This window comes from Amblyomma maculatum, chromosome 4 (assembly GCF_055883805.1).
Source record: "Amblyomma maculatum isolate TAMU_Amacu chromosome 4, ASM5588380v1, whole genome shotgun sequence".
NCBI classification, from domain to species: domain Eukaryota; kingdom Metazoa; phylum Arthropoda; class Arachnida; order Ixodida; family Ixodidae; genus Amblyomma; species Amblyomma maculatum.
In genome coordinates, this window is record NC_139347.1 from 48,589,409 (window position 1) to 48,610,722 (window position 21,314).

Here is a 21,314-nt window from a genome sequence, read left to right on the forward strand (position 1 = left end):
TTGACATCATTATGGTTTTTTGAGTGAAGCTATGTCACAGTTGTTGCGCTAGCGATGGGTCCGGAATGTGAGAGTGAGCATTTTCACAAACTTTGAAAAGGAATGAAAATATTTTCTATGCCCCCTTCAGGAAGAGTGTGACAAGCTTTTCACGGCCTTGTAATTTGGTCTCTACCTCTTTAACATGCACTGAGCCTTTCTTTTTAAGCTAGGGTTTGGGGAAAAGAAGGTGCGGCATACTTCTGGGTGGACACCACATAATCATGGACACCCACACTTATTTAAGTTAAGGTCACTTGAAGGTCAATTTTAGTGCCATGCGATGACTGGCTCTACCTAGCATAGTGGAGCCTTTGCTTCAGTTGTAAACTGGTTTATAAGAAAAGAAAGATGCACTATCTGTCAAAGTCACTTGAAAATTAAACTGAGGCTTGCACATTACCTAGAGTAGTGAAGCTTTCGTTACAAAAAAAAAAAAAGTAGGCCAGTGCCATTTTCAACTGTGCTCTCTGATACACTATTAGCAATCATCCCTCCTTCTTTTTCTTCTTTTTTTTTTTTTTTTGGACACCTCTAGCAGGCTGAGATATATTTTCTTAGGGAAACTTCTTATACACCTTTTCAATAGCCATTGTGCTCACTGGACTGCATTTTGCGCTTGTCACTAGCATGATAGAAGCTGCGGCGGAACTGTTTCGTTTTTTTTTTTTTTCTGCAGTCCAGAGATGAGGCTTTTCGGCATCTCCCTCACCCGATGAAAGGGTCTATGTATATGACGAATTTCCTGGTTACTTTAGGACAGCCTCAAAGAGAGTATGCTGTACTTAATGCATCCTAAGACTTTTAGGGGGATGTGACATCAGAATGCACACAGAACTATTGACCCTTTCATCTAGACATCAATCAATTTATCAATACTGCAGTCTTGAAAACAAGGCCATGATAGCTTGGTACACACATAATTATGTGCAATATCATATAAGACAAGAAGAATCTTAGCAGTGATAAGTAAAGAAGTGCATTTTCTCTTTTTTGGGGGGGCGGCGGGGGGGATATTGCTATGGTTTCTAACAGTTAAGAGACTTTAGTGCTATCACTGCGCATTTATAGTTTCAAGAATATGTCAGTAATGTTTGGTGAAAGGAATCCGAGCTGTGCAAGTTCTACTAACTTCACCTTGAACAAGTTCTGTAAGTTCTACTTGCTTCACCAACTGTTGTCGACCATAAGAAACAATGTTGTAACATGCTCTATGAGTTTGTTTTTTTTCTCTCTTTTATTGATGCAACATGCAGGTAGATTACCTTTAATTTGAGATTATTCACTGACAACCTGTCATTGTCTGCTTCTGCTGGAGAGCGTGCAGTCTTGAGAGATTCACAGGAACGCTTGGGCAACTTTTTTTCTTTATGTCACAGTACACTTTTCATAATGGTAGATATTTCTTCACAAAGACTCGGGCGGCACTGCTTTTTTCATACATCCAGTGTAATGGCCAAATGATTAGTGCTGTCAGACGAAGTTTTAAAGCTTCATTGCTACAAACTTAGAACAAGCCTTGCTTACATTAATGAAGGAGATACAGTGTGTGATATAGGCTCATACTATCTGCCGACTACAGCCATTGAGCAGCAGATGACAACATCTAAATTCTGTCCATTAAAAGTTCATGCCATGGTTGGCACCAGCCCCCCAGTAACATGGTTCCTTGGCCTTGGCAGCGTAGCTCCTGAGCCAGGGTGCCTTGTCTGGAATTGTTCCAAGAAGGTGTAGTGGAGCAGGCAGCAATCAGAAGCCAGACTTCTTTAGAATTGTGTACCTGCTTTGGTGGCTCAGTGGTTAAGACACCTGGCTACTGAACTGAAGTGCCGGGGTGCCGGGGTTCCAGGGCGTCTATGGGCTGTGCAGTGTCTATGCATGTTAAAGATCCAGGGGTGGTTAAAACCATTCCTCAGCCCTCCACTATAGCACCTCTTTATCATTCCCACCTTCCCTTAGAACACGGTTCAGGTGTCCACCAAGAAGTGTGGCAGATACTGCACCTTTCCTTTCCTCTAAACTAATTTACCAACTTGAGAAATTTTATCTGTTCTCTCTGAGTGGTGCGTTTGGGAGCGGAGAGAATGAGAGAGAGAGAGCATGTTGGCTGTGTGCAATGTGCTAGACAGAAACGTTCAATGCCTCAGCAGGCATCTGGTCACAAGATAATCATGGAAAGAGACAGAATTTTTGTTGATGAATTCCACTCTTACACAAGTGCAATAGCAAAGAGTTGGCGGTGTCAACAAATAAGAAAATTACAATTCCTTTGTTGTTCATTCCCATCTGGTCATGCACATATGCTGTGTCTCCTACTGGGACTATTTTTCTTCCTCTGTCCCTTTCTCTTCTCATCCCATGACATAACAGAATGGTGATGGTTTGGCTTGGTTTATAGAGTTGAGCATCCCAAAGCGACATTGGCTATTGCCACAATGGAGGGCCTCCGATAATTGCGACCACTTGAGGTTAACATGCATTGGCATCGCACAATACACAGGTGCTTCGTGGTTTTCCTCCATTGAAGTATGGTTGCTGCGGCCGGGATTGAACCTACCAGTCTTTAACACACTGACATTATGTGGATACACGTGAAACCCCTGTTCAATTATAATGGCCGCGTGTAATTATCACGTGAGTTTACGCATGCTGTTAGGGAGGATGGTGGAAGGAAGGGCACTTTGGCCACCCCCCACTGCCTTGCAGTCTCCGCAGCAACGCCGCCGTGGGTTTTCCCTCTTCCTCCTGGCATAACCCAGAAACCTCTCCACAGTCCAAGACGAGCGCGCCTCTCGCGACTCTCGATCGTGCACGCGTGTGGTTCTGATTTTTCGCCGGGGAGACCGCCACCATCACCGAGTCACCCGGTCATCATACGCACTGACCGCTGCGGGCCGTGAGCTCGAACCAACGCGTGGTGAGCAGAATGTTCCTCTCTCCTTTTAACGTGTGCTTCCCCATTTTGCTGAGTTTTTATTTCACCCCCTGTATGCAAGCGGGACGTTCGCTCGCTACGGCGATTGTTTCTTGAGCGCTGTGCTTGGCCGTGTACTCGGACAGAATAAAGCCTGTTCGAGTACACAACTCGCGTTTGTTCCCTCTGGCCCGTACCTGCCGCAGTGCTGACTCCTCGCACTGCAGGATTGGGGTCCCAGCTCTGTCTGTTAGGGCTGCGCACACTGGGGCTAGAAGGCGACTTCCGCTTCTAGCCCCCCTTTGGTGCATTATTTCAAGAGTAATCCCCCATAGCATAGACTGGTGAAGTCACAGGTGATGCCATGACTGGTGATGCTGTGACCTCAAAAACTAGTCATGTTCAAGTTCATTTCCTTTTAGATGGTGTCCTGGCCCCCTTTAAAAAATTGGCAGAGCAGCAGACAGGAGAAAAATCAATTCACATGTTTATAGCTAAACACATTTATACAAAACAAAAATGTTTAAAACTATGTACTATTCCTTCTTTAGAAACGAAGGAACTTAATAAAGTACACCACAAAGATACAAGCAAATAAATAGGAAAGCACTGCTGATACATGGAACAATAGTACACAAAGATGCAAAAAAATACAACTTCATTACAGCTCCTCTTGACAATAGAGGCTCATTTCGTGGTTCGATATGCAAACTGGATCGAATGTGATGTACTTGTGATTATGGTGCCATCTTCATGAGCAGTTGACAACATCTGCAGAAGCATGGAGTCGTGTGGGCATCTCACTTTCACCGTTGTTATCTCTTTACACCTTTTAACGGTATAGTGGAAGCAAGTTGCAGGTGTGGAGTCATTGCTGACATACAACATGCTGTTTCTTTTGGTTTCAGTCTCCGACGAGGATTCATTGTCCATGGGTGAAGAGCCCCACATGAAAAAGGCGGACAAAAAACATCAGAAGAAGGCAAGCCGAGAGCGTGTGCGCCGGAAACAGTTGCTGACACTGTTCATGGAGCTGCAGAGTCTGGTTTTTCGGTCACCTGGCTCAAAGCCAATCGCTAAAGTCACAATTTTGGCGCAGGTGAGCCAGCAGCTTTATCTGTCATGTTTGAGGAAGTTTTGTACCAATAGCTAGAGCAATGTTTGGAATTGGGGCAGCATGAAAGATCTGAATTAAAACTTTAGGATACTGCATGAGCACATCGTATAGGCTTTAAAATTCATTTAAGCACCGAAATAGTGAGAACTTCACGGAAAATGCTTGGTACAGTGCAGTGTACAAACTTCCCCCTCTGGCTACCCGTAGAGCGAAATTCAGTATCTATGATAAAACTGCGCATTACATAATTATATGCACCTTGTAGAATGCTACTTCCACCTAAACTGCTGAATTGTTTGAGCCGAAATTCCACAAAGAGATAGCATTTGGCGGGCGCTATTGTTTTATGGCATATTTGTTTTGGGGTATTTGCTTGATTTGATCAGAAACCATATCTTCGCATCATATTCAGTGACAATGAAGCAGAACAAGCTGCTGTCTGAACGATGATGCTGGTGGTGCAATCTCTGTCATTTAGAGCTTTTTTTTTCTGTTTTGTTTCGATGATCTCTGAGGTCTAATTTTTTTGCTGTGTTTAATTATTTTAACCATTTGTTGGTCCTCCATAGTCTGCAGTCAGCAACTTTATTGCTGTTTGTACTGTCAACTTTTTGAATTTGGACATCAAAAAGTCTAAGAATTTCATTTTTCTTGAAAAGGACCACATTTTCTTTTTCTTTTCTGCGTGGCGCATAGGGTTGTTAAACGAGACTTGAGCAGCGTTTTGGTGCTGGTCACAAAAATGTTTCGCTTTGGAGTTTGAAACACTTCACTCGCAAGAGCGTTAGCAGAGATCACCACGAGAAATTATATGCAATGAATGAACTAGGCATCTATGGCCATTGTATAAGCTGAGCGGCCGAGTGCCACAATTGTGGGCTGGCACTGAGACATTCAGTGTCCCCACATATTATTGCTCTGTGTGTTGGTCTGGTTTGAGGTGGTGCACAGATCTTTCTCTGCTGGTTCTTAGGCCGACCAGTATCTTCGCTGCCTCAGACTGCTCTCGGAGCACTTGAGTGAGGAAAAGGACTGGCAGCAGCGTCGGCGGGCGGCCCTTCAAAAGTGCTTGGAGGTGAGCCTGCAAAGCCAGCAGCCACCCCAGCTGCCCAGGCCTGAGCCAAAGGTACCTCCGCTGCCAGCCAGCATCGGTGAGGTGGTCGACTTGAGCCAACCCTCAGTGCCGCCCTTGCGTGAAGCAAGTGAGGAATCCACCTGCGTCCCTTCCAGTGCCCAGTTTGCAGCAATGTTTGGCAGTGTCAAGAGAGAAGTCGGCGGTGAGTGTTGGTCGCTGATGCAATTGAAACCATTGTATGTGACTGCACATCATGTAATACACACTTTTCTGCAAAAGAAACGGTTGTTTGCTTTTGAGAATTACTCTCAGCATTTGAAATATCTTTATGCTGGTTTGTGCCATAGCATAACGCAGACAAGAAAAGTTAATGTCCTTGATCTGCGATGCTTTCAGGCATTTCAATTATGAGGTGCTTTGGTTCTACACTCACACAAAAGGAAAAGCAGGACGAGACAGGCTAAATGGTCCTTTCTGAGGTTGCTGATATCTGGCTGTCACCAAAATCGTCTTTTTCACCTAACTCTCAAGCATTAAAAGTACTCATCAAGCCGGGTCAGTCGGCAGCACGGGTGGAATTGCAAGCATTGGTGAAGTGGGCAGCACAGAGAACACTGCGAGTTCTGAAGGTCTGGTAAGGTGCATCTTGTGAGTAATTCTTGTCCTGTGGGATCGCATATAGCAAAGACTCTACTTCCAAGGAAGTGGGGAGCAGGCGCTCATGATTGGAAAGATGTCCGCGTTTCCTTCCAGCCGTCTTGACGTGACTGTATATGGTACTGATGGTCTGAAGACTCTGGGTTGGAGTGGCAAGGAGGTGGTCTGTGGTTGCTAGGGCAGGCTGCACCCAGATGGAGGTTCCTTGGATGAGAGTGAAGCTGGCGTGGGGGGTGGGCGATAGAGGCGGCAAAAGCGGGTCTGCTTTGTCGCAGAGCAGCAGCAGGGAGGTACGCTGCAGTGAACTCCCTCATGAGGACAGCCGCGATAGTGATAGCTTGTCTTATTGCCTGCAGTCCAGGGCAAGGCAAGGGAGTCATTGCAGCAGGCGCATGATTCAATTCTCTCAATGGTAGGGCCCTCTGAACAGCGCCACCTGGCGACAAATAGCTGTAATATTGTTAAGACTGAGAAGAGCGCAATTAATGCCAGCTGTTCTCGTTGCTTCTGTGGCACGAAGGGTAACAGTGTGTTTTTGAACACAGAAACAGCAGTTCGAATCCACTTCCAGCTATTGTTTTCTCTGCTGTCTTTTTATTGCGTAAGTAATACTACTATGCCAGGTTTTAACCCGTCGCGTAAACCTGGCCAGTAGCCATGTTTGACCTTTACAGCGACCGCAAATAGGCCCCCTCTTCAAGTCGTCGGGTAAACCCGGTCGGTAGCCACGCCGTGCCGCAGCCTAAACATATTACACCACACTTGGCTACACTACTGGCAGAACCTGAGCGTAGCAATGCAGTATTGCTTACTCAACCTACCGGGTCTAACTAAAGCTAAACCCCAGCTAAGTTTTTATTTTACAATTGACAATTGTGAAACTAATAAATAAATGGCTAACATATTCCGTGGGGGCATGTTCCCTTTTAGCTAGAGTTGCAGTGTGTGATGTTTTTCATTATAAGTAGCCGTGAACGAGCCCGGAGGTGACATCAAAAGCTTGCGTAATTATTTTCGTAACTATTTCCTGCCTTCAGTGCTTGTGTGTTACCTTTAGGTTGTATTCAGAAACACTTCTGTTCTGCAATCATTATTTTTTATTATGAAAGCATTACTACCACAGCCAAAGCGAGACCTCAGGTAGCCGCAGCTACGCCGTGAAGAGGCGTAGCTATGGTCTCCTCATAAAAAAATCAGCCTTCCATGATATTTGGATTTATATTACCCCTATTCCATGAACAGGAGCTGCCAACTCGGATCGCTCCTTTCATATGGGAGGGTGATATCAGAATCAGCTTGCCAGAACCATTTGCATTCTCATTACTCCTACGACACGCAAGCACGTTCATACGGCTTGGCTGAAGCATGACTTTATATGTGGACTAGTAGCTTATGCTCTAGCTTCATACCCTTAAAGGATGAGCTTAAGGGTCCCCAATGATGTAGCACCTTACACTGATAGGGCGTGATAAAGGAATAATGTAGCAGGCAAAAGAAGCTTCTGCCGTTGCATTCGCAATTCAACTAGGGTTAACCAGTGCTAAACCACACTGTTTTTTTTTTTTACATACAACCAGTGAGGAGAAAGAAATTATGGGACCCTACATTGAGAGATCGCACAGCAGGTTAGTTAGAAGGAAGACACAGAGGATTGTGCATTTGAACAGCTGGATGGTGATGCTGTTGAGGTAGTACAATGCAGACTCCAGCAGGGAGAACCATTCACTGACACCTCGAGATTGAAATGCAGGAAGTGGTAGGTCAAAGGCCGGGTCCTGTCAGCCTGCTATCCTGGAATGCCATCTTTGCCATGTGCTGTACTGGATCTGGCCACACGGGCACTGCATAAAATTTCTCGGGGAACTCTTTTTTGAGGTTGAGGTTGACTTACATTCCCGCTCGACCTACATGCGATTTATACGGTAAGCTTTTAGTAACAACTATTAAAAGAGAATGATTATACTTTTGATCAAGCCTGACCGCAAACCCATAAAGCATGGTTTGCTGTTATCTTGAAATGTCCCCTTTCTTATAGCAAATAAACTGAATAAGAATTAATATTCTTTAAAATAATGCATAGCTCCAGCACTGTTAACTGCAGCACTACAGATGGAGCACTGCTGCTGTGATCCACCTCTTCCACTGTAACAAAGATTATGCAAGAAGATTATGCAAGCTAACTATCCCAACAGACTGTCTTAATCTTATGCACATCTCTAAGCAGGACATTATGCACCAGGAACAGAAGGGAGAAATGTTAAAATCACTGGTGTGTGACAACAATTACCATGCAGAAACAAAGAACTAAAAAAGCTCTTTTGAAAAAGTACAAGTAAAAGCCTAATTTTTGTAGCAAGGTTAAACTAACCTGAACTATCCTGGATAATCTTACAGATCCAATAATTTAACCTGAGTAGGTTACACTATAGGAAAGAAAGTAGCATGCCAAACTTTTCTCACACCAGTCTGCAGCCAAAACGCCACTTATTTGTCATTGAAGGAATCTATAAAAATAAATAAAGCTTGCAATGTTTCCTGTGTTCCCAGTCAGAAATATGTCTAAAATTTGCTGTCAACAAATTTAGTACAGTCAAGTATTAAATTCTGTCAATATTTTATTTGGAAGATATAGAGTGCCTTTTCAGTAAGTGCTATTAAGAGCAGAGTAGGGAAAATTGATGCATGAGCTAGATAATGAATATCTAGCTCGTACACCTAAAAATAAAATATTGACAGAATTTAATACTTGACTGAACTAAATTTGTTGACAGCAAATTTTAGGCATATTTCTGACTGGGAACACAGGAAACATTGCAAGTATTATTTATTTTTATAGGTTCCTTCAGTGACAAATAGTGGTGTTTTGGCTGCAGACTGGTGTGAGAAAAGTTTTGCATGCTACTTTCCTTCCTATAGTTTAACCTGCCCAGGTTAAATTATTGGATCTGTAAGATTATCCAGGCTAGTTCAGGTTAGTTTAACCTTTCTACACCTTCCTTGTAACCTTGTACTTTTTGAAAATAGCTTTTTTAGTTCTTCTTTGTTTCTGCATGGAAATTGTTGTCACACACCAGTGATTTTAACATTTCTCCCTTCTGTTCCTGGTGTATAATGTCCTGCTTAGAGATGTTCATAAAATTAAGACAGTTTGTTGGGATAGTTAGTTTGCATAATCTTTGTTACAGTGGAACAGGTTGGTCACAGCAGCAGTGCTCCATCTCTAGTGCTGCAGTTAACATAGCTGGAGTTATTCATTATCTTAAAAAATATTACTTCTTATTCAGTTTATTTGCTATAAGAAAGGGGACACTTCAAGATAACAGCAAACCATGCTTTATGGGTTTACGGTCAGGCTTGATCAAAAGTATATTCATTCCCTTTTAATATTCGATACTATAAGCTTACCATATAAATCGCATATAGGTCGAGCGGGAATGTGAATCAACCTCCTTACAGTGAAGTGAAAAAAGAGAAGAAACTAAAAAAAATATCCAAAGTGCATATATCTACGATATCGGCATCCCCGTAGTCCCTGCATCACCGGAGCTATGATCTCACCGTGAAATTTCAGTAGCGTCGTTGAAAGACGGCTTGTCACTTACCGCCTTCCACACACGTCATCTAGTTCAGTCAAGCGTGTCGGTTACGCAGCATTCCTTGAAAGGTTGCACACAAACTGCTGAACCTGTCCACATAAATACGGCACCTTCATTTCTGAAATGCCAAACTCTTGCTGAGCGAGCAACCATGTTGTCGCTTACTTCTGTGAACTCAACTTTTTTCTAGAAAGTCGCTGTAAACTGCCTCCACATGCTGTTACTCATTGCTAACGAGATATGATACACGATTATAAGTCAACGAATGAGCGCAAGCGAGGACAAATATGCCAGGGACTGAAAAAAAAAGAAAAGAAACGCAACTACTGGATTTCAATGTGGCTTTGGCTGGCATTAATGAACAGGCATGCCCCATGTTTCCAGACTGTGTTCACAACCTGCTAAAAACCGCCAGACAAGCTGATGGTCAAATATTTAGGGGAATCCCCCAAGGTGGAGTAGATTTGCAATAAGGGAGTAATTTCTCATTGGCATCCACCCAAATGCAAGCCGTATTGCTACAAAGGTCTCGGAAAATTCGTAGTTCAAGAAAAATTCGTCCTGGTCTGGGGATCGAACCCGGCACCACCGCCTTATCGGGGCAGTCATGATTGAGCTAACCAGAACGGCCAGCAGATCAGATGGTAGGACGAGAGCGAATTGATCTATAATTCGAAGTGGGAAAGGTGTTCAGCAGTGACTTCGGCCTGGGCAGCAGCACTCGATGCTTCGTCTCCTGCCATAGAAGCTAGTCGGGCCTGTCCTTCCGTGTCTTGCCGTCGCTGCTTTTCCAATCACTCTGCACGCCATTCTTCATTTTCTTCAGCCTGCCACTGCTTCTTGTTTTCATTCCGATGTGCAACAGTGGTTTCAGCCTGGGCAGCAGCACTCAACGCCTCGTCTTCTGTCATAGAAGCTAGTCAGGCCTGTCTTTCCACGTCTTGCCGTCGCCACTTTTCGAATCGTTTGGCACGCTGTTCTTCACTTTCCTCGGCCCGTCGTCACCTTTTGTTTTCATTCCAACGTACAGCAATCGCTTCGGCTGGGCAGCAGCACTCGACGCCTCTTCTTCTGTCATTCTGCCTGTTCTCGTTCCCGGCATACAGCGCACGATGCCACGCCCATGGTTTGAAAACCTAGCACAGTGTCATTCTTCTCCTTCTCCTCCTTCCTGGCACACGGGGCCACGCCGACTGCTTGAAAACCTAGCGCAGTGTAGCTTTCGCTACAAAAATAGTACAAAAGCCATGCCTTCAGGTATATAAAACTCAGGCACGAGCGATTGTTTTTGTTTTGTTTTGTTTGTGCCGCTTGCGGTGCTAACATCCTGAATAAGAGCAAATTTTCAAAAGGCACATCCCAATAAATATGCTTTGCCATGAGCCAGTCTCGATGCATGTGCATCTTAATTACGGCATCTGGTGCAAAACGCACATGATCACGACTGGAATGTCAGCATGTTTGCTTCTAGATGTGTTGTGATGCATGCATTGCTGCTTCCTTGGTAAACTCTGGCACGTACCATCCTCGTTGAGACGAGTGGAAAACTCGAGTCCCTTCATCGTTTATTGCAATGCGCGAGCCACATGCATCAAGGCTGGTTCATGGGAACACTTCGTTGCCATGTGTGATTTATTTTAAAATTCGTCACGTTATCCGGGATGTGGTTGCCGGTTGCTGAGAGTGGCACATGGCCAACCACGGCTTGTTAGCGATGCCAAGGCTAACAGACAGCATGGCTTGCACTCTACCATGTACTTAGGAAACATCCGGTGCTGATGCTGCACTTGAACCGCCGGAACTTGCTCTGGTACATCCATGCATCACTGCCATCAGAACATTTCCAAAACTGGTGCACTGAGTGCGGCCAAATCAAACAGACCAGGTGGACACAGACAAGGTGCTGCAACTACACTTGTCTAAACATGCGCATGTCTAAACGCCTATCCTAGACTTCTGGGCAGACATGTGCTGAAGAAGGCTTTTGTTGTTGTTTCTCACATGACACTTGTGCCCGGTTTGACAGCCGAGGTGCCTAAACTGAGCAGCTGTGTTCAGTTTGCATATGAGACCACATTCACAACTCATCGCTAGTGATTTGACTTTCGATTTTCCTCACGCTATTCGATCCGAGTTGGAGCTGGCAGTGCTCCTTATGAAAGTAACAGTAATTCATATTTTGTCAAGCCAAGTTCGTGTTGATCATGGGATTCACTGACGTAGATTTTTCTTTACAGACCACTCTTGTAGTAAAAAGAAGAAACGGCATGCAACCAAGGACAAAGAAATTCATGGTGCGAAATCAGGTTGGTGGCGGCTTTGTCTATGGCTCGTGGCAGTATGTGGAAATTTTGTGCATTTGTGCGAGAAGCCACAGTATGCCTTGCCCACTTAAAGCGGGTTCAAGTTTGAGGAAATCTGAAGCCAGGGGCAGCCTTCACCAACACACCTGTGCCTCCATTCTGAAGGCAGGCACAGTTAATTTAAAGTGTAAATATTCATTAGGCAAAGCTGCATTACAAGCGCTAAAGCATTGCACGGGCCCGACTTTCCAACTCAGGTCCACCGCCTGACGCCTGAGCCCAGCCTGGGCTCATAACTTCAAGCCCGGGCTCATAGCTCCAAGCCTGCACCCATACTAACATGGACCAGGCCCAGACTGGGCCCGCGCTTCCGCGAGCAGGCCCAGATGTGGCAAAGTCAGTCTGAGCAGATATGCACAGTTAAGGCTCCTGGCTGCTATCTGTATTGCTGAATTGTTGCGCTTGTGGGTATTTTGTTCATGTATTCTTTTTTTCCTTTCATCATGACCGTATTTCATGTACAATTTTTAAGTTACTTTGGATGCACCTTACCCACTCCTATCTTAGTCCTGAATAACTGCTTAACTGCTGCTTAAAGGCCCACTGTCCACCCATGGAATGTAAGATCTATGACGCAAGGTAAACTGGATATCGTCAAGCGAGAAATGGACAGATTGAACATTGATATCTTGGGTATCAGCGAGCTCAAGTGGACCGGAATGGGAGAATTTAACTCCGGCGACCATTATGTCTTTTATTGTGGGCACGAATCCAAGAGAAGGAATGGGGTCGCTCTCATAGTAAACAGAAGAATGGGCAAAGCAGTGCTAGGGTACAACCTCAAAAACGACCTAATGATGTCACTTCGGATCCAAGGTCACCCTTTGAACGTAACAGTTATCCAAGTCTATGCACCGACCACTACTGCTGAAGAAGCTGACGTTGAGAGATTTTATGCGGACCTACAATGCCTTTTAGACCGCACCCCATCATCAGACGTCGTTTTTCTCATAGGAGACTGGAATGCTAAGGTCGGGAGTGAAGAAATATCCGGAATTACAGGCAAGTTCGGTCTTGGTAAGCCAAATGAAGCTGGGCAGAGGCTAGTAGAGTTTTGTCAAGAAAACAACCTGACCATAGCGAATACTCATTTTCAACAGCACAAGAGGCGCCTGTACACGTGGATTTCACCGGACGGTCTGTACAGAAATCAGATCGATTATATTATTTGCCGGCAGAGATGGAGAAGCGCTATTCAAGCAGTAAAAACAAGGCCTGGGGCCGATTGTGGCACCGATCATCAGCTTCTTGTTGCCAAAATTAAGCTTCGATTGAGGAAAACGCAGAAAACTAGAAGGCCTTTCAGGTATGATCTGGATCAAATTCCATTAGAATATGCTGTGGAAGTGAGGAATCGATTTCAAGAATTAGATCTAGAAGACAAAGAGCCCGAAGAGATGTGGACTGATGTTCGTGATATAATACAAGAAGTTGCTACTAAGGTAGTTCCAAAGCAAAAGAAATGCAAAAAAGCAAACTGGTTATCTGAAGAGGCTTTTTAAATCGCTGAGGAAAGGAGGATGGCAAATGTTATGGGGGAAAGAGAAAGATACAAGGTTCTCAGTGCGGATTTTCAGAAAATAGCAAGGAGAGATAAGAATGCCTTCCTGAACATACAGTGCCAAGCAGTTGAGGACAACAGCCAATTAAGGAACACAAGAGCTCTGTATAAGACAATCAAAGATATCAAAGGAAGCTTCTGTGCCAAGCAGGGCGTGATAAAGGACAAACGAGGCAAGGACCTCACTGAAGCCTCAGAGATAAAGAAGAGGTGGCAGGAATACACAGAAGAACTGTACAAGAAGGACCCGGATGTGCAAACCCAACATAAGACGGTTGTGATTACTGATCTCGAGCCGGGCATCCTGAAGAGTGAAGTTGAATGGGCCTTAGCCAGCCTTGCTAAGAACAAAGCTAGCGGAATTGATGGTATTCCAGCTGAGTTGCTTCAAAACCTCAACCACGACGCTGTTAACACTCTGCATACATTATGTCAGAAGATTTGGACAACCCTGCAGTGGCCACAGGATTGGAGGAGGTCAGTTTACATCCCCATTCCAAAGAAAGGCAGTGCCAAAGATTGTTCCAACTACCGCACGATCGCGCTTATTTCGCACGCTAGCAAGGTGATGTTGAAAATCCTCCAAGGTAGGCTGCAGCAGTATGTGGATTGGGAGCTTCCGGACGTGCAAGCTGGGCTTCGCAAGGGCAGATTAACTAGAGATCAAATTGCCAACCTTTGCTGGATCATGGAGAAAGCAAGAGAGTTCCAGAAACCCATTTACTTCTGCTTTATTGATTATGCGAAAGCGTTTGACTGCGTAGATCACAGCAGATTGTGGCAAGCTCTCCAAGAGATGGGAGTTCCAATTCACCTCATCTGTCTCCTCAGGAACCTGTATGAAGGGCAAGAGGCCACAGTCAGAACTGGGCATGGTCTTACTGATTGGTTTCCGATTGAGAAAGGGGTGAGGCAAGGCTGCATACTGTCGCCCTGCCTATTTAACCTATATGCAGAGTGCATCATGAGGAAGGCCGGTCTGGACGAGTCTTCAGCTGGAGTGAAGATTGCTGGAAAACGTATCAACAACCTTAGATATGCGGATGATACCACTTTAATGGCAGAAAGTGAAGTGGAACTCAAGAGACTTCTGATGCGCGTACAAGAAGAGAGTGAGAAGTTTGGGCTTAAACTGAACATTAAAAAGACAAAGATCATGGCGTCTTGCCCTATCAAGTCCTGGAGCATCAATGGACAAGAAGTGGAAGCTGTGACAGATTTTCTGTTCTTGGGCGCCAAGATTACCTCGGAAGGAGACTGCAGCCATGAAATTAGGAGACGCCTGCTTCTGGGAAAGAGAGCAATGGTTAGCCTTGATCGCCTAGTAAAGAGCAGAGACATTAGTCTGCCAACCAAGACCCGTATAACTCGTGCTATGGTCTTTCCAGTTGTGATGTATGGATGCGAGAGTTGGACTGTGAAAAAGGCTGACCGCCGAAGAATTGACGCGTTTGAATTGTGGTGCTGGCGAAGACTCTTGAGAGTTCCTTGGACTGCCAGAAGATCAAATCAGTCGATATTGTCGACCATAAACCCTGACTGCTCATTGGAGGGTCAAATTCTAAAGTTAAAGCTCAGCTACTTTGGTCATCTGATGAGAAGAGAGGAGTCGCTGGAGAAAGATTCTCATTGGAGGGTCAAATTCTAAAGTTAAAGCTCAGCTACTTTGGTCATCTGATGAGAAGAGAGGAGTCGCTGGAGAAAGATTTGATGTTGGGAAAGGTTGAGGGTCGCCGGAGAAGGGGTAGGCAGCGAACGCGATGGTTAGATGGCATCCTCGAGGCACTGCAGATGAAGTTATGTGATGTTAAGAAGATAGTGAGAGACCGGAAAGCGTGGCGTGACATGGTCCATAGGGTCATGAAGAGTCAGACACGACTGAACGCCTGAACTGAACTGAACTGTCCACCCTCCGGTCGAAAATATTTTCTTCCCCGGTGACTGTGAGACTTCGCCCCCAGAACGCAAGGCCGCAAAATGTTTTTGAAAAGATCAACTAATGACGCAGTTACAGCCACCGCAATCACCCGATTCTGTCGTGCTTCTCTCCTTCCGTTCCCTCGCAAATGTTTTTCACTCTCCTACCAGATCGTCTAGCCTCCGCAAGACAAATTCCCCATCCTCCGCCGCGTTTGGCGGGAGATGGGGCGTAACACTCTGCCTGCGCGAAAAAAAAAAATGGCGAGGGAGAGCTCGTCTCTGGATTCAGTCGGGCCATGGCAAGGGAAAAGCGCGCAGCGAGCGGTAGACGCCCATCCTTCACCCTCAGACAGCGAGACGGACCAATGGACGTCGTTTTCGAGAAATACGTCATTGCTGCGGCACGACGGGCCAGCGCAGGGAACGGGGAAGCTGGCTTCCTGAAAGAAAGCATGAGAGAGCTTTGATTTCTATTTTCGTTGCTTTGCGGCGCGCGTGTGACTAACATTTTGCACAGGCTATCTCCGGTACCTGATCGAAACACTGGGCTCCTTCGCCTAAAAGGTCCTTCCCTGGACAGTGGCCCTTTAAGAACAAATCAAGATGCATAAAAGCTCGTTAATTCAATTTTTACGGTACTGGGAAAAAAGTTCGAATTATCCGGTGTTTGAATTATCGAATGGCCTCGAAAAAACTGACAAAAACCATTTGTATTACGGTAAATGTACCGTATTTAGTCGTGTAACGAACGCACTTGCATAATGAACCCACCCAGCCCCAATTTGTGCCTGCGAATCTAAAAAAAAAAATTGCTCTTGATTATGTTACTTCCTAATGCGAAATTTGAGTGCAGCTCATCAGCTGTTTCACCTTTTCGATAGATTGAGGCAAAGATTTCGAGCAAAACACGTATGTACAATTACAGACAACTTTTTAATTTTTCACACCTATTCCTTCAATAAACACTCCACTGACTGTTCTTGGCTGTCATGAAAGAAGTTTTGTGGTCGGAAATATGAAGAGAGCAATTGAGTTATAGGGAGGTGTGGGCCCCATAGGAACGTTACGCAGCGCGGCAGCGAACAGATCGAACAGATAGCAACATGAGCTGACGCTAGCAAGTGCAGCGAGTGAGAACAGGATGCAGCAACTGGAGAGCACCCTCGCTGCCACGCAGGAGGAGGGGGGGGACTACCTCCTCCTCTTTCTTTCTGCACGGCGGCGATGGTGTTCTACGCAGTCATGTTGTCTTGCTAGTGGTGCTAGTGGCGGCGGCGGCCACTAGCACCACTCTATGGACAGATCTCTATGGAGCTTGGCCGGACCAAATAGTGTAGTTCGAATTATTGAGGTTTGAATTAACGAGCTTTCACTTACTACAAAAACATTAATTCTCAGCAGAGAAAGGCACAGTTTAAAAGTATCGACAAAAGCAAAGGCTTGGTCAAGAAATTTTTGGCAAGACATTTTACTTAAAGCTAAAGTGCACAATGTACATTTAAGAACTGTGGATTGCAGGCACTTTAAATATGGCTCCTTATATGCAATTAACTCTTAGGGCAAGTTTTTTGCTTAGCCACGCACAGAGACTACTGCAGGCAAATATTCCACAGGAACATGAGTTGGCAAGGAAGGGAAGGGAAAAGAAAAATTACATATTCTTGTGCAACAATACAATTAGGTCCTTCTTTCTTTCTCCTGTTCTACCCAACATTCTTCTCAATAGTTCATGGCCTCATGAACTATTGAGCCGTGGCCTAGTGGTTAGAGCGCCCGTCTCGGCTGCGGGAGGTGGTCAGTTCGAAACCCACCGCCGGACACCCACCGGTAAAAATGGGTACAAGCGTCCCCCGGCCTGGTGCTCGGCTTTTACAGGGGTGTACGTTTGGGAGAAGCTCCGTAAACCCCGCTGCGCGCCCCTCCTCCGCAGTGGGTCCAAACCCAGTTTCGAACCTCGCAGCCTGCAAAGGTGGTTCTGTTTGTCTTGCAAAGGTACTTCCTTTGACCCTCACCTGAAGTGCTCCCTTAGAGCCTCAGCTGCAGCAGTCCTAAAAAAACAAAACGAAAAAAAAAGGGCCACATAATGGGCTGTTGCCGCGCAAGGCGGGCTTATTGTTGTCCGATGGCGGAACGAATCACTGCCACATCGGCGCAACTATTTGGGCCGTGACCCCTTTCCCAAGCATTTCTCCCCAGAAGAGCCGAGCACCAGGCCGGGGGAAAGCTTGTACCCATTTAAAAACCGGTGGGTAACCGGCGGCACCAGGGATCGAACCCGGTACCTCCCGAATGCGAGGCGGATGCTCTACCACAAGGCCACCGCTTCGGTGGAGGGGCACCTCTGTGGAGACTAAAAGCAAAACTCCTATATATATATATATATATATATATATATATATATATATATATATATATATATATATTATATGCCTTTGAATACTCGAAGATTACTAAAGCAGTGCTTTCTAATACAATGGCACTTCTCAGCTTAGATATGTTTTTATTTTTATTTTCTTTTGTCCAGTTGTTAGCAGTAATACTAATTTGAGAACATGCAGAGCATCTTCTGCTAGATCCTACAAAGTGTGCTCACAGGTAGCTGCAAATCTCAATCTTGTGGTGTTGTGTACTTTAATAGGCATGTGCTTGTGAAAACGAGCCGCGTGTCATAGGTTTTTCAGCGCCCATAAGGCCTGCACCGTAGTACAGCGCGCTGCTGAGTTTTGCGCTTTTTTTTTAACGTTTTTGCTTGTGTCATTGAACGCTGCCAGGCGTTTGCGTTCCATGTTACATGTGGCAATGTTACTGAGTGGCATTGATTAAACTGAGTCTACAAATGAGCTTTCTCTACACTTTGCTTAAACAAAAGTACTAGTAATGGTTTATTCATAAACCACTGGAACAATTTAGCACCGAAAGAGGCTGTACGCAGTTAGCCCCAGCCTGACTTAGGCTTGCCACTTCGAGCCCAGCCTGGGCTAAGCAAATCAGCTCAGTCTTCCAGCCAGCCAAAGCCCATGCAGGGCTCTAAAAAGCGCTGCGCTGATCTCGCGACCTTACTACAACTCATTGCTTTGCTGCAGCACCCAAAAGCTGGTCGCTGGAACTATATATGTGAAGCAACAATTGTGTGTGTGTGTGTGTGTGCGTGACCATGGATATAAGGATGCGTACTGGCCCCATGGATATGGAAGAAGTTCACTCGTGTAACATAACGTGAAGGAGGACTGGGAATGCACAGAGCAGTTGTAGATAACACAGGTGTCCTGTTGGTATCTCTGTGTCACCACTGGCTCTGGCCGCAGAGGACAGCAAGTCAGACACTTCAAGCCTTTTCCGAGTGTCTTTGCATGCACACACAAGAAACGGGACTCTGTTTTGGTTTCACTCTTGACTCTGGAGTCATTTGGACTCATCTACTCACTGATTCAACTTCTTTAGCCCAAGTAGTCCTTACTGAGGCAGTCATCTTTAGGCAGGAGACTTAGATGTTCTTTTTCCTGCTTTGCTTTGGTTGATCATTTCTTATGTGAGTGAAGTGCCACATGAGATTTTTGCTTTGTTATCAAACAGAATCAAAATTTAAACAAGATGTCAGGAGGCAGTCTATAACATCCTCTTATGCACTAAGCACAAAGAAGTATGTTGGGGAGTGCACGCTAGAAGACGTTCCACAGAAGTCTCTTTCTGGTCACCGAGAGATGTCACTAAGCCACCGCACGTGCAAACGTGCTTTGTCGTGGCAATATATCTTTCCTCCTCTCCACTGTCAGTAAATGGCGAAAGAAAGCCGTATACTGTCATTGGCAAAACACAGATCAAGATCTAAGCCTGAGCCCAGACTCTTGATTTGGGTCATGATCTGAATTCGAGGTCGAGCTTCAAACTTGGATCATGATCTGAATTGAGTCCAGAATTAAGACAAGATTGTGATCTGAACAGGAGTTCGTACTTGCTTAGAACCCTGGTCATGATCTGAATGCGAGTGGGAGCGAGCCCGAGTAAATTGACTCATGAACGATTCCATTGACCTATGCCTGCATGTCAGTAGAAAAGTAATTAAAACATTTGGTATGATGTGACAGTATTAATGTTATGACAGCGGCTCGAGTTATGGATTTGTTTGCGTATGTGCACTTTGCTACATGTGTTGTGACTGATTCCTTAATTTAGGCCTCTGTTATCTCATAGATACTCACTAGCATACAGTCATAAGCATGTGCATGCATATTTTTTTCTCGATCATGCTCAGAGTGCCTCGAAGGTGCCCAGCAGGGACGTTGCACGTCTCTCTCTTATCTTGCGCCTTCTCCAGCATAGCTGTTGCAAACTCCATGAGCAGGCACGCAGCTCCCCTCTTTGTACACCACAGGCAATGCATGCAATGCCTCTATATGTAGGCATCTCTTCACCACAATAATTGGTGTTGTGGCGCCATGTCAGTTGAAAATGAGGCCCCCCCCGAGTTTTCTAAGCGTCAAGTCAAAAATTGGATCTACACTGCGCATGTACATCTTATAGTCTGAGGCAATGCCTGTGTGATTGATCTCTGTCGTACCTCTGTTGTATATCTGTCGGATCTCTGTGCCAGTGCAGCTACGATAGTGGCTGGCCTACCTTTTCTGCACTAGCAGAAAAGCATCCACCAAAAACACGCTTTCTCAAGACAGTTCTTCACAGTTTCACACAAAAGCACACGAGAGCCATTTTGTGGGAGTGCGCTCTCCTGGGCATGAGTATTTTATATGCTTTTTTCTCAACCTTCACTGTGCTGCATGAGCGCCAAGTGATGGTTTGCAGTCCACTTGGAAATTCTTCCTTACTGAATGATACGTCAAGCAGTTTGCTGCAAATGGCCTTTTCTATTTGCATTGAGTCCTATGGGGAAACTAACCAATTGGTCTCAGATTGTTCATCTTATCTGAGAATTATCTTAACCGAGTTCATTATAAAGGGAGCCTACCATAGTTTGATAGGAGTCCACATAGATGTGCACTATAAATAGAATAATGTGAGCTTGTTTCATACTGTCTTCAGTTCACTTCATGCATATTGGAATAAATGCTTTTTTTTTTTTTAATACAAAACATTACTTCTCTCATTACACGAAAATCTGGCAGTGTTGATGTGTACACGATATGGTTGGAAAAATATGTCATCAGCAGCTGCATAGAAAGAAAAATGGATTACATCATGATGACGTGTCACTAGGATGCATTCGAATCTATCCGTGGCGAGGCCACTGCCACATCAGACAGTCTAATACATGTTCATTTATGCACTACATGTACTCGCCACTAGGATCTCCATGTGGCATCAGTTTTCCTAACTGTCGTATGAAAATTGTGATGCATCCTTTTGTCATATAGTTCTCTGAATGCTATTTGTATATAGTTTTGTCTGTTTGTATATAGTATAGCATACATCTGCTAGTCAAGTAGGAAGCCAGCTTCTGACATGAATTTGTTGAATGAAATATGTACATAATTACATGGTTTTAAATAAAAGTGTGGGCAAATACAGTTCGCCGACGCTGCAAGACGCATAGTGGTCTTTTTGTAGCACGCAAACACATGCGCATGGAATTCATTACCAGCAGAAAGAACTCGCTCACATGATAGCATTTTGCCCACAGCACTACAATGCTTTTGTATTCATGTGCATAAAGAGCCTTTATTATCTGTGTTGAATTTTTTTTACCACTTTCCTGTCTCTGAAAGGCTAGTTATTGATTGCATGCAAACTATGTATGGACACACCTAGCAGGCTCACATATACTTTCTTTCTGGTCCCTTGAAGTCCATCTTGTAGCATGCAGACAAAGAGGAGAACACATGTCAGGGAGGGCTAGAAGTGGTGAAAATGGCACTGAGCACAAGGCACATATGAATAGGCAACTGTAAAGATGAAATGCTTTATAAATAGAAAACTACCATTCCTTGTCTAGTAATGGTAAGGGAGGTATGCTGATGAGCGGGAAGTTATGAGCAAAGAATGGTACTTCCTTCCACAAGCACCTGTAGGAGCAGGTGCCAATGGCAGGAGAAGTGGCATGCTTCTTTAACTCATCAC

At 44.9% G+C, this 21,314-nt stretch overlaps 1 protein-coding gene across 11 annotated transcripts in view; it reads left to right on the forward strand.

Annotated features, from left to right (window-relative positions):
* LOC146190948 (uncharacterized) overlaps window positions 1-21,314 on the forward strand; it is a 98,941-nt gene that overhangs the window by 75,626 nt on the left and 2,001 nt on the right. For 8 of the 11 annotated variants that reach the window (XM_084601339.1, XM_084601343.1, XM_084601338.1 and 5 more), the window contains 3 exons: window positions 3,862-4,052; window positions 5,044-5,347; window positions 11,636-11,704. The exons of 2 other annotated variants lie outside the window; for them this stretch is intronic. In XM_084601339.1, coding sequence (XP_084457465.1) covers window positions 3,862-4,052; window positions 5,044-5,347; window positions 11,636-11,704 — 564 coding nt within the window. The remainder of the gene's footprint in view (window positions 1-3,861; window positions 4,053-5,043; window positions 5,348-11,635; window positions 11,705-21,314) is intronic. One more of the 11 variants, XM_084601342.1, reaches the window with a different exon arrangement.